This window comes from Anarhichas minor, unplaced genomic scaffold (genome assembly GCF_050575085.1).
Source record: "Anarhichas minor isolate MPS153535 unplaced genomic scaffold, ASM5057508v1 ptg000024l, whole genome shotgun sequence".
Lineage (NCBI taxonomy): Eukaryota > Metazoa > Chordata > Actinopteri > Perciformes > Anarhichadidae > Anarhichas > Anarhichas minor.
The window spans coordinates 2,004,925-2,019,026 of NW_027466470.1; the positions used below are offsets into that span (position 1 = coordinate 2,004,925).

The 14,102-nt window shown below is 41.6% G+C and overlaps 1 protein-coding gene across 1 annotated transcript in view; it reads right to left on the bottom strand.

Annotated features, from left to right (window-relative positions):
- Positions 1 to 14,102, bottom strand: part of LOC142955963 (vasoactive intestinal polypeptide receptor 2-like) — a 39,038-nt gene that overhangs the window by 9,607 nt on the left and 15,329 nt on the right. The window contains exons 2-5 of the mRNA XM_076097230.1: positions 10,272 to 10,377; positions 7,384 to 7,497; positions 4,968 to 5,059; positions 737 to 834 (exon numbers count right to left, since the gene is read on the bottom strand). Of these exons, the coding sequence (XP_075953345.1) occupies positions 737 to 834; positions 4,968 to 5,059; positions 7,384 to 7,497; positions 10,272 to 10,377 (410 nt within the window). The remainder of the gene's footprint in view (positions 1 to 736; positions 835 to 4,967; positions 5,060 to 7,383; positions 7,498 to 10,271; positions 10,378 to 14,102) is intronic.

A 14,102-nucleotide genomic window follows, 5' to 3' on the forward strand; every position in this document is an offset into this window, starting at 1 on the left:
AAAAGCTAATCGTACCTTTTGCAATAGAAGCCGTAGACATATGATATGTAGTGCATAATTCACATTCTCGTATTTTTTTAGTCACGCCCAGGTGTTGCCAGTTTTTTCACCAAGATAGCATCACAACAGTGTAGCTTCACAAAACTTGTGTATTTGAGATCAAAGACGACGGCGGGCGTGGAGGACCTTCACCCCCCGTTGTGGTTTGTGTAATCCAGGCAGCAACCTCTGTCTTCAAAATTGCATTCTCTCTAGTGTCCACCAGGGGGCGACTCCTCTGGTTGTATAGAAGTCTATGAGAAAATGACTCTACTTCTCTCTTGATTTATTACCTCAGTAAACATTGTAAACATGAGTTCATGGTCTCAGTCTCTAGTTTCAAGTCTTTAGGGCGGGGCTACACAGTGATTGACAGGTCTCTACCAGAGACGTATACATCGTCTCTATGTCACTCCTCCTCAGTCCAAACATCGTAACTTCAGTTCATTGATTGCGAAAAGAAACAACATAACGACGATTGTATTCCAAGATGGCGACGGCGAAATTGCCGAACTCAAGGCTTCATAACATCAGTGACAAACCAATGGGTGACGTCACGATGACCACGTCCACTTCTTAATCAGAGTCTTTGGTGTGATCCCATCCTAAGACGGTCTCTTTCTGTATTTTAAAGAACCAGCTTCTACACGATGTCCACTCAGGCTTTTATTTCATGTGATAATATTGTAACATTTACCGGAACAGACAGAGGATGGCGCTCCCTGTGGTGAGGGCGATCAAAGACAGACTGTGACCCAGAGTGTACAACGTCTTCACCACCACGTAGAAGACCAGCTGCAGAGACGGAGAGAGTAGAGGAACATGGTCAGACATTATCTTTCAGCAACTTAGCAGGTGCTCAGTCCTGTGCTCCGTAGAAACTACTGGTCTCATATGATGAATAATAATAATTTTGGTGAACCCTTTTCTATTTATATTGCGCCACTATTGATCAAATGTTGCTCTTCCACATGAGGACAAACAACTTCTAAAGGGCAGATGCAGTAAAATGAGCACATTCCTGCTCCCCAGAGGATAAACCCTTTACATTTGTTATGCTTTATGAGGTCAGGACAGCACTTAACGAAACAAACTAAACGGACAGAGAGACAGACAGACAGACGGACGGACGGACGGACGGACGGACGGACGGACGGACGGACGGACGGACGGACAGAGAGACAGACGGACGGACAGATGGACGGACAGAGAGACAGACGGACGGACAGATGGACGGACAGAGAGACAGACGGACGGACAGATGGATAGATAAAAAGCAAGGAAGCTAGCGTTATGAAAATATAAGATCTTAAAGGATTTTTAAATCAGAATTTTCAGCAATGTAACATGATTAAAATGATGCCGGTCTGGCAATATTTACAGAATTCACTGCCAGTGAAACTCAGTGATTTGGGCTGAGCTGAATTGAGAGGGGGAGGTAGTAACACGGGGGGGGGGGGAGAGAGAGAGAGAGAGAGAGAGAGAGAGAGAGAGAGAGAGAGGCAGGACAGCACAATGGGCAATTCAGCGAAGCCATTCGTGACACAAAACGAGCCAAACGAGCAAAGTGAACAGGAAGAAGCTGCTGACAGGTTTAATTTCAGAATTGAGATGTCTTCCATGTGAAGACAAAGACACAAAAATGCTGAAGCACTTTCTCCAGAAAAACAGACGAATCTGGACATGATGACATATTTGATGAAAAATTTGATAATTTTCAAAAGAAAAGTCATGTTTTTTTTACCATCATACTTTCTTCTACAAGAATAATCGTTTCAAAAAGATCTGCAAAATCTTTTGAGGCAGCTCACAAAGCAAAGAGGGATCATCTTGAAGGGAAAGTCAAAGAGATATCAGCAATAAATGCACCGTCGCATATTCAGAGTTCTGTCGTCACTCCACCCACACGTGTCACTTCTGGTTTCCCAAATAAATATCAAGATGCCGAAAACTACAAATCTGTTGTCTTCACTCTCTGCAACCTGCTGTCCTGCTTCCTGTCTGTATTGTGAAATGTCTCATCACCAATTAACCAGGTCAGATTCCTTTTACTCAGGTAATAAAAGCTGATTCAGACAATAAAGGCTTTAAGGCTAAAGTCTTAAACAATGAGACAAAAATAACAAATTCCTCCCAGAAAATAAGTCGGCAAAATGTTGTCTAAAATACTTAAGTTGTTCAAGTTTGCTTGAACTTAAAGATGCACCAAGAAAATCTAAAAACTTAGGACAGAAAACTCTTTTTAGTGACATATCTGATGAGATGAATGTACAGGTAGACTAATTGTTTTGTGTTCAACAGGAAGAAAATACAGAAGATTTATATGAAAAAATACCAGCTAAATTCATAAAATATTTCACCCAAAAGACACCGATCTGAGAGAAAATCTGATTTCATATAATTAACCAGAAAGCAACGTATTTCCATCCTGATTCCTTCATCATTCTGATTACACTTTTAGAACTAGATTTACTGATTTCATTTGAAGTCTTCTGTTTTTCTTCTCTTCCGTTTGGGACGATGTGAAGGAAAGTGCTCCGGAGGTTTGGAACCGAAGCAGGATTCAGATTTTGTTCTGTTTCTGGAACGTTCCTTTTAGACTTCACCAGGACATAAAATATGTATCACTTGTGTTTCAACATGGTTGTGATGCGATACGCTGTGCAGCAGATCAGAACACGCTCATTGTTGGAGGATGAAGAGAAAGTGTTTTGCTATTGAGAAAAATTCCTGGCATGAAAAACCGAAGAACATATAATTTCCTGTTTGAAACGGAAACAGAGATTGAAATCTGCCAACAAATGGCGTGTGTGTGTGTGTGTGTGTCTGTGTGTGTGTGTGTCTGTGTGTCTGTGTGTGTGTGTGTGTGTGTGTGTGTGTCCTGTTATCTTGCTTCCTCAGAAAAAGGTGTTTTGTGTTTGAGTTCCTATTTCTCTCATGAGAAAATCAAAGCGTGTTGGTTTGATGAGAAGCAAAAACAAGTCTGACATCAAATACACATTTAGTTTAGTTGGACAGATCCAATCGTGTGTGTGTGTGTGTGTGTGTGTGTGTGTGTGTGTGAGATAGTGAGATAGGGGGAAATGCCCCATCCTATCATTCTCCATCCCTCTTCAGCTGACACACACTTCACCTAGTGTGAGCACATTTCGGCTCAAAATGTGTATTTATTGGACATTTATTTGAAATATCGCATTTTGCTCTCATGTTAATAAGTTCACTCTAATATAAAAGTCCTGACAGCGATCTGACTACAGTGAGCCGCACCTGTAGCGTTTCTGTAACACAAGATGGAGCACCAGGTTAGTCAGTATGCAGAGAGAAAGAGAGATTAAATGCACATCATGTTCTGCCTTCTGAGACCACTGAGATAAATGGATCACTGAACCTAGAAAGGTGCACTCAGTAGAGTCCAGATCTCCGCCAGGTGTGTCTGCAACGACCACTGCTGTATTGTGTGATTGAATGAATGCAACCTGCAACTGGCTAACCTCCCGTCTAGACACTAATGGGTTGCAAGTCATCGTAAAAAAAACCCACTTCATTCAAACTCAAAAACAAGCAGTGACGTGTGCAACGGCTCAAAGTCTTCGTATAAGACTTGTTCGTACAATCTTTCCTAAGGGGGGGGGGGGGGGCGAGGATTATTGTTCAGGATGTTTTGGATGAATTGCATAGAGACGGATGAGAGACGAGGAGACGTGGGAGAGACGGGGAGACAGTCAGTTTAACAAGCACAATAGGGGATTCAGAATAAGAGCAGTCGTGACCCAAACTGACCCTGGGCAGTGAAAGAGGAGGCGAGCAGCAATTATCACCGTCCAGGACAAACGAGGCCAAACATTCTCCTCAGCGAAATACTTTCTCCTGCTTCCCCCTGAAACCGTTCAGGCTGGAGGAGGAATCGCAGCAAACTGGACAAAACTTCACGTATTATACTTGTGATTATCCTGAGCATGGTGACGTTTTTCAGTTAGCGTTGACGTGGTGTTCTCCAGAAGAACTGTTGTTTCGTCAGCGTTTAGGACTGCCGATGGTAACTTTAATAAAAATGTTTTTTTTTGCCACATTTGCTGAACCTGTCACTGTATGTTAACAGAAGTAGGAGAGAGCGGGGTCGGTTGAAATGGGGGGACAGTTTCTTTTGATCAAGTTAGATTCACCATGCTCATCCTCAGCCACACCACATTTTAATTACAGTTCTTTAAACTATATCTATAGCGTGTAATTCAATACTTGGCTCTTTTGTTACTTTTCTTCTCACACCGTTCATTGGTTGCGGAAAAAACAACATGGCGACGGCCGTATTCCAAGATGGCGACGGCAAAATTGGCGGACATGAGCTTTCAGAACATCAGTCCACAAACCAATGGGTGACGTCACGACGACTACGTCCACTTCTTATAAACAGTCCATGAATAAAACACACTGTGAAGCCAAAGAGCCAAGCTGCAGCCGGTCAGAAACCATTTTTTGTCAAATTCCATTTCTCAGTAATGTAGGAAAATATAGCAATTATACAAATGTTACTTTTTTCTTTAAATCTATGATTAAGTGACATTGTAAATATAAGGTGTTCAAATTTAGACTGCAATTTAAACGATCCTTATTTTAAATGTAAATGCCTGCTATTATAAACACATCCTGGGACTCACAGAATTACACTTTTGTAAAACCAAATTGCTCCCAATGACGACAGTCAGGGGGAGCTGCTCACATTTAAACATGCATCACACTGCTGTTGACCTTTTAAAGATCCCCGTGTTAATTAACAGACGACCCCTGCAGGCTTCATCAATTACAGGCCACTAATGGGCCACGTTATGTTGCAGCTGTTCCCGCTGCGCACTCGCAGACTGTTAGTGTTCAGGTGACATTTACAGCAAGGACAGACGGAGAAGAAGACAACGTGAAGACGGTGACGGCACCTTGTCCTGGATGGTGTCCGAGCCACAAGCGCTGGTGATGTTCGGGAAAACGTCCGACCATCCCGCTGACGTGCAGTTCCTGCTGATGTTACCTGCGAGAGACGAAGAGAGACGGTAGCGAATTATCTTCAAACTCCCCCCAAAAAAAACACCAACTCATAATTTTTTTTTTTACATTTGGTAACATCAGATGTGTGTTGTTATGTTATAGATCTACTGTGTATCCTGTTTATGTGTCAGCATGGGGAAGTTTGCCCGGTTGTTGGTTTTTTCCTACTTTAAAAGGACTTGCTTGTAGGATTTAGCGGCATCTGGCAACTGAATACCGCTTTTCTTGGCAAGCTGCTCTGTGTAGCGTTCAAACCACAGACTGTATGTAAGAAGTGGACGTAGTCATCGTGAGGTCATCCATTTGTTTGTGGACTGATGTAATGAAGCCTTGAGTTTGGAGATTTCACCGTCGCCTTCTTGGATTACGGCCGTTGGAGGTGACCTTATTCAGAATGCGGAGGAATGACGTAGAGATGTCGTTTACGTCTGTCGTTTACGTCTGTCAATCACAGTAAGCCCCGCCCTAAAGCATCCCCTGCTTTATGGTCTGTGTGACTCTAAATGGACCATAATGTACTAAATGAACATCATGCTGTATTGAAGAAGACTTGAAACTAGAGATTGAGACCATAAACTCATGTTTACAATGTTTACTGAGGTAATAAATCAAGAGAGAAGTAGAGTCATTTTCTCATAGACTTCTATACAACCAGAGGAGTCGCCCCCTGGTGGACATTAGAGAGAATGCACGTTTTATTTTTGCATCGTCGTCACTCGTCAGAACCGGAGATTGCCGCCTGAATCTGACTGTTAAGAAAGCAGCGTGATGTGTAACTGAAAACACTTCATGGTGAAGTGAAGCGTCACTCTGTCTGTGTTTCAAATGAACTCAACGTCCAGTCTGCATTGAACTCCTGAGGGACATCCTCCGGGCGTCCCGATGCCAAAATCGCTGGGGTGCACTGGAAGTTCATCTCTCTTGGAAATTTCCAGAATGCACTGTAAAAAAATTACAGAGCATCCTCTTTCTCACTGACCTGAAATAAAGTCGCCACAGTTCTGCCTCGCTACACACTTCACGAACCCTCCTCACAGCCGGGTGACCGCAGATGAAGCTACGAGAGTTTTTTAATGGATCAACTTTGCTTATGAATCTACATTTTGAACTTCAGTGGTTTGTGTAATACTTTCTTTCCACAGCACGAAGAGGGACAACTGTGCCCGATGTGGATTCTGGAAGCATTTTGCAAGACTGTAAATTCATATTTTTCTTTTAATGATGAAAGGACATCAATGTTCCTAAACATAGCAGCATGATCATTAAACAATTATCGGTTTATATTATGGCCATCAGGTTTAATAAGTCCTTTGTTTTATTATTAATTTATAGATTCAAATTTTTGATCAAAACCGGCAACCAGTCAAGTTGCAGTTTACATCCATGCTTGTCCAAAATGTCTCTCACAACCCCTCAGATGTATTTTGCGACCCACTGGACGGTGATGCCTCTGGACTATAACTGCATTAAATTAGCCAAATGTAAAAAGCGGCGTACAGATTGCTGCATCGGGATTAACAATCTAATCTAAAACAATAAATCAACCACAGGGTCCAGCTCCACAATGATTGATATATTGAGTGCGTTCGGCTTCATAAATCTGACAACGAGAATGTGTTTCTGTCTGTTTTGGTTGTAAATGGATTCCAGCCAATGTTCATCTTATATAAACTTTTCTTGATTACTTCATTGTAGAAACTTTCTGGGTTTTGGATCCGTCTCTGCCAGGCGAGCGTCTGAGTGAGCGTTTGGCTCTGAACGAGCCGCTGGGCTCTTACATAATGTTTAGTCATCAATCAAGAGCACGGCCTCGGAGCGGAGATCCAAGCTGCCATCTGGTCACTGGCTGGGTAAAAAAATAAAGATCCACACAGAACTGTGGGGACGAAACGAGGGCAGAGAGCCTCCTCGGTTTAGATACTCAACCCTCATGACATCACATTCTTTGAGTTTGGAAACAGCTGAATGAATGAGGACCATGTGATGTGATCGAAAGCTGCAGCGCAGCAGCGAAATGGACTTTGTGGTGAGACTTTATGAGGAGGAATGAACTTTCTTTTCTTCTGTGAAGCAACACTGTAGTTTGTATTCATACCTGATGTTACAGTACGTCCAATAATCCAGGTGTTGGATGAGCCGTTTAAAAGACAAACGCACACACATCAATGACGACACACGATCCACCAGTTTAAATCTACATTTCAGTTCAGCATTCATTCTGCTCTTAAATCATCTCCCTGTTTTTTAAATTGAATATGAAATAAATAAATCCATAAATAAATGTACATAAGTGAATAAGTGACCCACCGTTTCTGCCAAATACAGTCGTGAGGACTCGGGGACAGGCGATGGTGACGGTCTCTCCAATCTCGGTTTGCTCCCAGCATGCAATGCTGTCCCACGTTCCTTTGCATCCCGGCTCTGTCGGAAAAAAAAACGGAAAACCGGCTCAATGAGATTGAAATCACTCTTATCAAGTAAAACACAGTGTTACGGGTTTGGTCAAAGCAAACACACGATGGTGGGTGACTGCTACTTATTTTGCCGAGTGTGCTCTTTGTTTTACTGAACATCCAACATGTAGCTGCTGTTTGAGGAGAAACATTTGGCATTTTTAGGTTTCATTGTATACAGACGTGCAGGTTTGTGCACATTTAAATACAAACAGGAGGCTGATCTTGGGTTGCAAAGGGTCAATTAGAAGTGTGTTCAGAAACCCCTAAATATTACAGCACAAATTCAGATGCAATTCACATCTGTTCAAACCCAAATAACGTATTTGTATTCAGTGTATTGTATTCAGTGTATTGTATTCATCCCTTTGAGAGACCTTGACAAAAACTGCAAAAAAATATTTGGAAAAGTCAAACAGCTCATTAAAACAATTAAATACAGGACATTAAAAGAAGAAGTTATATCCTATTTGAAACGATTACACTCCTCATTAAGCATTCTGGATTTGTCACATCCTTTCCTTAAATCGCACAGAGACATACATATGTAGAGGATCTAGGCGCTATCAGTGCAGAATACAGGGGAGGAGTGGCCCCGAATGAATACAAAAAAAAACCCTCACCCGCCCTCTGGTGACAAAAACAAACAAACCCAAAATAGATCTTGCAGCTCTTAATGGGTGCAAAAGTGCTGATGGCAAACTGAACAGTCAACAGGGCTTTTTAGCGATAGATGAGTGGAGACGGTGCGGGTGGTGAAACGTAGCCCTCGTCTCCAACATCATCAGCATCTCCTCTCGTGGTTTTCTCTTCAGGTTTTTAAACAAATCTTCATCCACACAGGGTCGCATTTACGTTGATGTTTATTTTTAGAAAAAAGTCCAAAAGGTTTGTAATGCTCGACACATATCGTGTATAAATGGACAGAAACAAGTGTTCCAGGATGAAGAACAGTGTGCGGAATACTGAAAGCCTCAATGGCTAAAATCAAACAAATATTTGTTACTAAATTGTCACTAAAAAGTATTTTTAAAACGTACTGATGCCCAGCAGTTTTCATAATTCAAACTGCAAAACATTTATTTACAAATATGAATAGTGAGAACGAGAGACGACGTAAATGTCAGAGCCAGAAACGCAACCATCACATATTTCTTTACTTCCTGGTGAATCTACATCATAAAGACTCAGCTGCTAGCACTTCCAGCTTTGATGATGAACCAAGGTCCAAAGCCTTTGTATCTGACTTCATCAGTTGATTTATGGACACTGGTACCTCGACAGTACACCATGTAACTTTAGATAATGGTAGCTCCATTTACTACGTCACTTCCTCTGTCTGAATGCAAAAAGATTCAACGTATCCGTTGTTTGCAGGGACGTACAATCCAACATTTGTTTCCGGGAAAAATGTAATTATTTTTCTTACTTTCCTCTTTATTCCATCATCTCCATTTCTTTCTTTCTGCCCTTCCTTCCTTCTGTCTTTCTCCCTTTATTGTTCCTCTCTCCTCGTTTCCTTACTTTCCTTATTTCCCTTCCATTAATCCTTGTCCCTTCCTTTCTTTTTCCCTTCCTTCTTTTTCTACTTTGCTTCCTTTCTTCTGTTTTTCCTGCATCATTTCCTTCTTTCCTTCATTACTTGATGTCTGTATTACGTCTTTTTCTTCCTTCCTTTCTTCTTTTGTACCTCAATGTCAGAAATGCAAGAGGCAAAGGACAGAAGCTGTCTGGTTGGAATTGCTCTGACCTTTGACCTCCTTTAAACTCTCTCCTATTGTGTTTGTAATGTGGGAAGCTGCCTGTAAATGGCCTGAACCAACGCTGACTAGAAAAGTGAGTGAAGGTGCAAAAGAAAGAGAGGAAACGGCACCGAGAGGGCAAGAGAGGACAAAAAAAGAGCAAGAGGGGACAGATGTCTTTGGGGTAAAACATCCAAACTCACCAAATTTCCAGTCGGCTAAAGAAACTGACTCTATTTTAAATGTTACAACCACAAACTGTTAAACTACTGTTTGCAACCAAATGAATGAAACAACTGCTCTCCTCAGAACCTTTTCACCCGCAGACAATTTGACCCACGTTATTATTATTTTGTGTGCTGAGGTTCCCCCTCACAGAAACGTACCCTCACCCGTATCTTCGCTCTTTAACACCGAGCCGGCTGCAGCCTCTTAGAGACGGCGCCTTAGTGTGTCGTCTTCTTCTCTTCCATTTAAAAATAGTTTATACATTATTGTTTATACTTCATCCTGTTTGCACTGGGAGCACTGAAGCTTCGCCTGCACATCTTGTCAGTAAAGCTCCGCTCTGCAACATTAAAATATGCATTTTTGAAGACCAAAAATAAAACCATCCAGGGCTGCGACCATATCTGACTACATGTGGAAGAAGTAGTGTTATGTTTTAGTGCCTGCACTCAACAGGCTGTGTGTAATATATGAGTTTATATTCACATAAACAAATGCTGACACGCTGTATTTCTTAAGAAGTCACATAAATAATTATCTCCCAACCAGAGTTTAACCTTCAACAGATGACAATAAATAAGTGAAATAACACGGTGATGGATGCATATCACAGTCGATTTCTACAATACAGAAAGTAACTAATAAACTCTATTTGTGCTCAGTGTTTTGTGTGTTAAGATCCGGTTCAGCTCCACACAGTTTCTCAAGTTGTGTCTGTGTTCGTAGAGGAGGTGGCGTTTAGTTTGACCCTAGTTTAGTGGATGATTGTGACCTTTGTGGCTGCCGTGAGCGTCCTCCTCCCTCAGCCTCCTCACACACTCCGCCTGGTCTCTCTCCACCTCCAACAGGAAGTTACAGGTTGGATGTCGCCCGTGAACCTGTGGTGGAAGAAGTCAAATATTATTATTATTATTATTATTATATTCAAGGGGTGACGATCTCCTGACAGACACATTGTTAGCAGTGAGTATTTGTCGTCCATTTCAAGAACTCACTCAGCCTTTAAGATGAGGAAACACATATTCAATCTAAAATATTAATATTAATAATATTGCTAAGACCACCATATGACCTGGAACAGAGATGCTTTTACTAAACCTCATCAATGCTAACATGCAAAGTGAGCAAACTTAAAAAAGGTTTAAGGGGAATTCTCAAGACTTTTGCTGAAGCTTAGAGCAAATCCAGCAAGTGTTATAAAAGTAAACAGGCGGCAGAACAAAGAGTCTCAATCAGACAATCAACTAAACAACAAACAGCAATACTCAGACCACCGGGACAATGTGCCAAAAAACAGCTGCAATCAACAACGTTGATTCAGTTAAGTTAATATTCAATGTCTGTTTAAAAATGTAGTCTTTCTACAGATGTATATGTTCGTCCATATGTTGTATTATCGTTGAAGGAGAGAAGAAGCTGATACACAGGAAGGGAAACTAAGGTTATGATTGACAGATGAATTCACGGTCGAGATAAGCTGCTTAAACTAACCAGCCAACGCTCAGGATCTCTCTTTCTTTCATGTGTGTGTGTGTGTGTGTGTTTAAAACCAGGAGACGCAGATTAACTAATGTGTGAGTGACTTAAATCCTGCAGTGGAAAAACAGAGACTCTGCAAAAACAATACTGGACAAACAGCAAACCATCCTCCACATATTTTAATATCACCATCAAAACACCAAAATCAAGAATCCTGAACGTGAGGAACGTCGTCACATTTCCTGTCAAACCAAATCAAACGAGCTGAACGCAGCTCACACTGAATCTGAGCGTGTTTTATATCACGCAGCAGAATATTGTGAAATTCACCAGGCAAGATGACTAAAAACCAACACTTCTATATACTGCAGCGGCCTGGAGATACGAACACACACACACACACACACACACACATCAACTGTTTTTTCCGGTTTTTAAGGTTAAATAGAAAAAGCATTTGACTATATTTCAATGTGAAGCTGTTCTTTACGTGTTTAAATTAAATGCTGTTGAAATAAAGGTAATATGTGACCAAAACACAATACAAAACAATAAATCTTTATTTTCCACCAGGTTGGAAAATGTGTCTTCGGCTCAACAAACACAAGAAACAGAATACAAACAGGCAGTGGGTAAAAACAAAATATACAAATACATAGACCGGTCATGTTACACAATTAAAACTTCACGTCAATGTCTGTGTGAACATTAATGGCACCTGGGATGTCCAAAAAAACTTAAACTTAACTTAAAGCTCCAACATAGGTTTGATTTAGTAGGTTTACTTAGGCAACAAAAGTACTTGAAGTTACTTTAAATAAATATGTTTTTTTAAATAACTAAGTTTCCAACGGGACACGTACAACGGTCTCCTGAGTGACAGTCCTGTGTTTGTTTGACACATCCAACCTCCGCTACCACCCTCATTTCGCTCTTTATGCTACATCAGGTGCTCTGAGCATTTGATAATGACGCAGATGTGTTTACGTTGGATTAAGTTGAAAGCCCGCTGTGTCTCAAACAGACGCTAACGGGCTCCTCAATGTGTTTGATGAGTTGGGAGTGAGAACGGGTTGGCAGGTCATAAAGGGTCAATTTGCGTAAATAACACGCAGGAAAATTGCTCTTTCCAAAAAACATCCAATATTCGTTTGCACAGTTAACATAATAAAGTTTTAAATAGTCAACGTATCCTCATAACGGCATTACTTTCATTTTTGGTGCGTTTTCCTCCGAACGTCCTGACAACACGTGTCAATTTCCGCTCGACATGCACACGGTCTTTTCAAAGTAAACCTCAGAACAAAGAGGACACATGCTCTCTCTTCAATCACCTCTGCTGTGGTTCGTTGGGTCCAAACGTCTTCATCAGAGCACTTTAAAAAGACGAGCGATGGGCTGCAGTTTGTGTCCCGAACCTTTTAGGTTTTTTTTTGCATTTTCTTGGCTGCACTTCCCCGAAAGGTCACCTGTCAATCAAACAGTGGAGGCAGTGCTGTAATGAAGTCTGAGTTCCTCAGTCACGGCGTCTCTTTCTGCTCATCCTCAGTTCTTCTATTTACTTCCAGACAAACCAGAAACTGCATCGCTTCCTGTTCACCCGAGCTTTCTTCTTCTTGTTTTCCCGACAGCGATGGTTCAGCTGGATGCACACCAGGCTGAATCACTGGTGTTTTACAGCAGCCAGCAAAACTGACATTTATTTACATGTGAATGTGGATGAAGATTTATTTGACGGCTGGATGGAAACACGGTGTTTGTCTCGTTCTCTTTCTCACGCACGAGACAATCGATCTGGGCCAGATGCTGCTTTTAGTGGCTTCTACCAGCTCTAATTTATTTTCCATTCCACTAATCTCATATATTTTTGACTCAGAGCTTTGGTGCTTGAAGTCAAAGAAATTTGGCATTATTTCCACACCTGTCTCACAGCTCCATGTCTGATGCAGGAGCGACATATTTATCACAGTGCTGGATGGCTGCCGCAGCCGATTCCAACATTTCATGTTCCAGAAGTTCCATGTCAGATAAATAGAGAGAAAGCGACCTCCTCAGAGACTACGTTTATACATGCACACTCAACTTCCATCATTATTCAGAATATAGTGGATTTGATGTGGTTCATGTAAACATCAAATTCTGTTTGGATATTCTGAGTGAGGCCTTATTCCGAATGGAGCAGATTCAAAATGAAACACGTGTGATATGTTGATATTATTCTGGTTTTAGGAGCATTCTTTGGACATGTGTACAGCACATTATGAATATGCGTCTCAATAGAGGTTTGTACGGCACTTTGCGGCCTCTTTCCTGTTTACGACCAGCTGTGTGCATTGAACACAAACCAACTGGCCAATAGTTTGCAAAGCTGGAGAGATACATGCCCAAAAACCATAGACTGTTTATAAGAAGTGGACGTAGTCGTCGAGACGTCACTCATTGGTTTGTGGGCTTCCTTTTTGAAGCTTCGAGTTTGGTGATTTGGCCATCGCAATATTTACTTTTTGCAACCTGTGAACGGAGGTGGCCATATTTGGAATGCGGAGGAGAGACGCCGTATACGTCTCTAGTAGAGACCTTTCACCGTCGCCTTCTTGGATTACGGCCGTTGGAGGTGACCTTATTCAGAATGCGGAGGAATGACGTAGAGATGTCGTTTACGTCTGTCAATCACAGTAAGCCCCGCCCTAAAGCATCCCCTGCTTTATGGTCTGTTTGACTCTAAATGGACCATAATGTACTAAATGAACATCATGCTGTGTTGAAGAAGACTTGAAACTAGAGATTGAGACCATAAACTCATGTTTACAATGTTTACTGAGGTAATAAATCAAGAGAGAAGTAGAGTCATTTTCTCATAGACTTCTATACAACCAGAGGAGTCGCCCCCTGGTGGACACTAGAGAGAATGCAAGTTTTAACACATGAAGCTTTGGCTTCACTTTTCAAAACCGGAAGTTGACGCCTGTTCTCCTACACGCCTGGACGACCGGAGAAGTTTCAGTCGGTTTGCAATCTGCGACCTCACCACTAGATGCCGCCACATCCTACGAACTGGACCTTTATATGTTGCTTCAGTGCATTTCTATACCTTATGTAAAAGCCTTCTAAACTTGCTTTAACG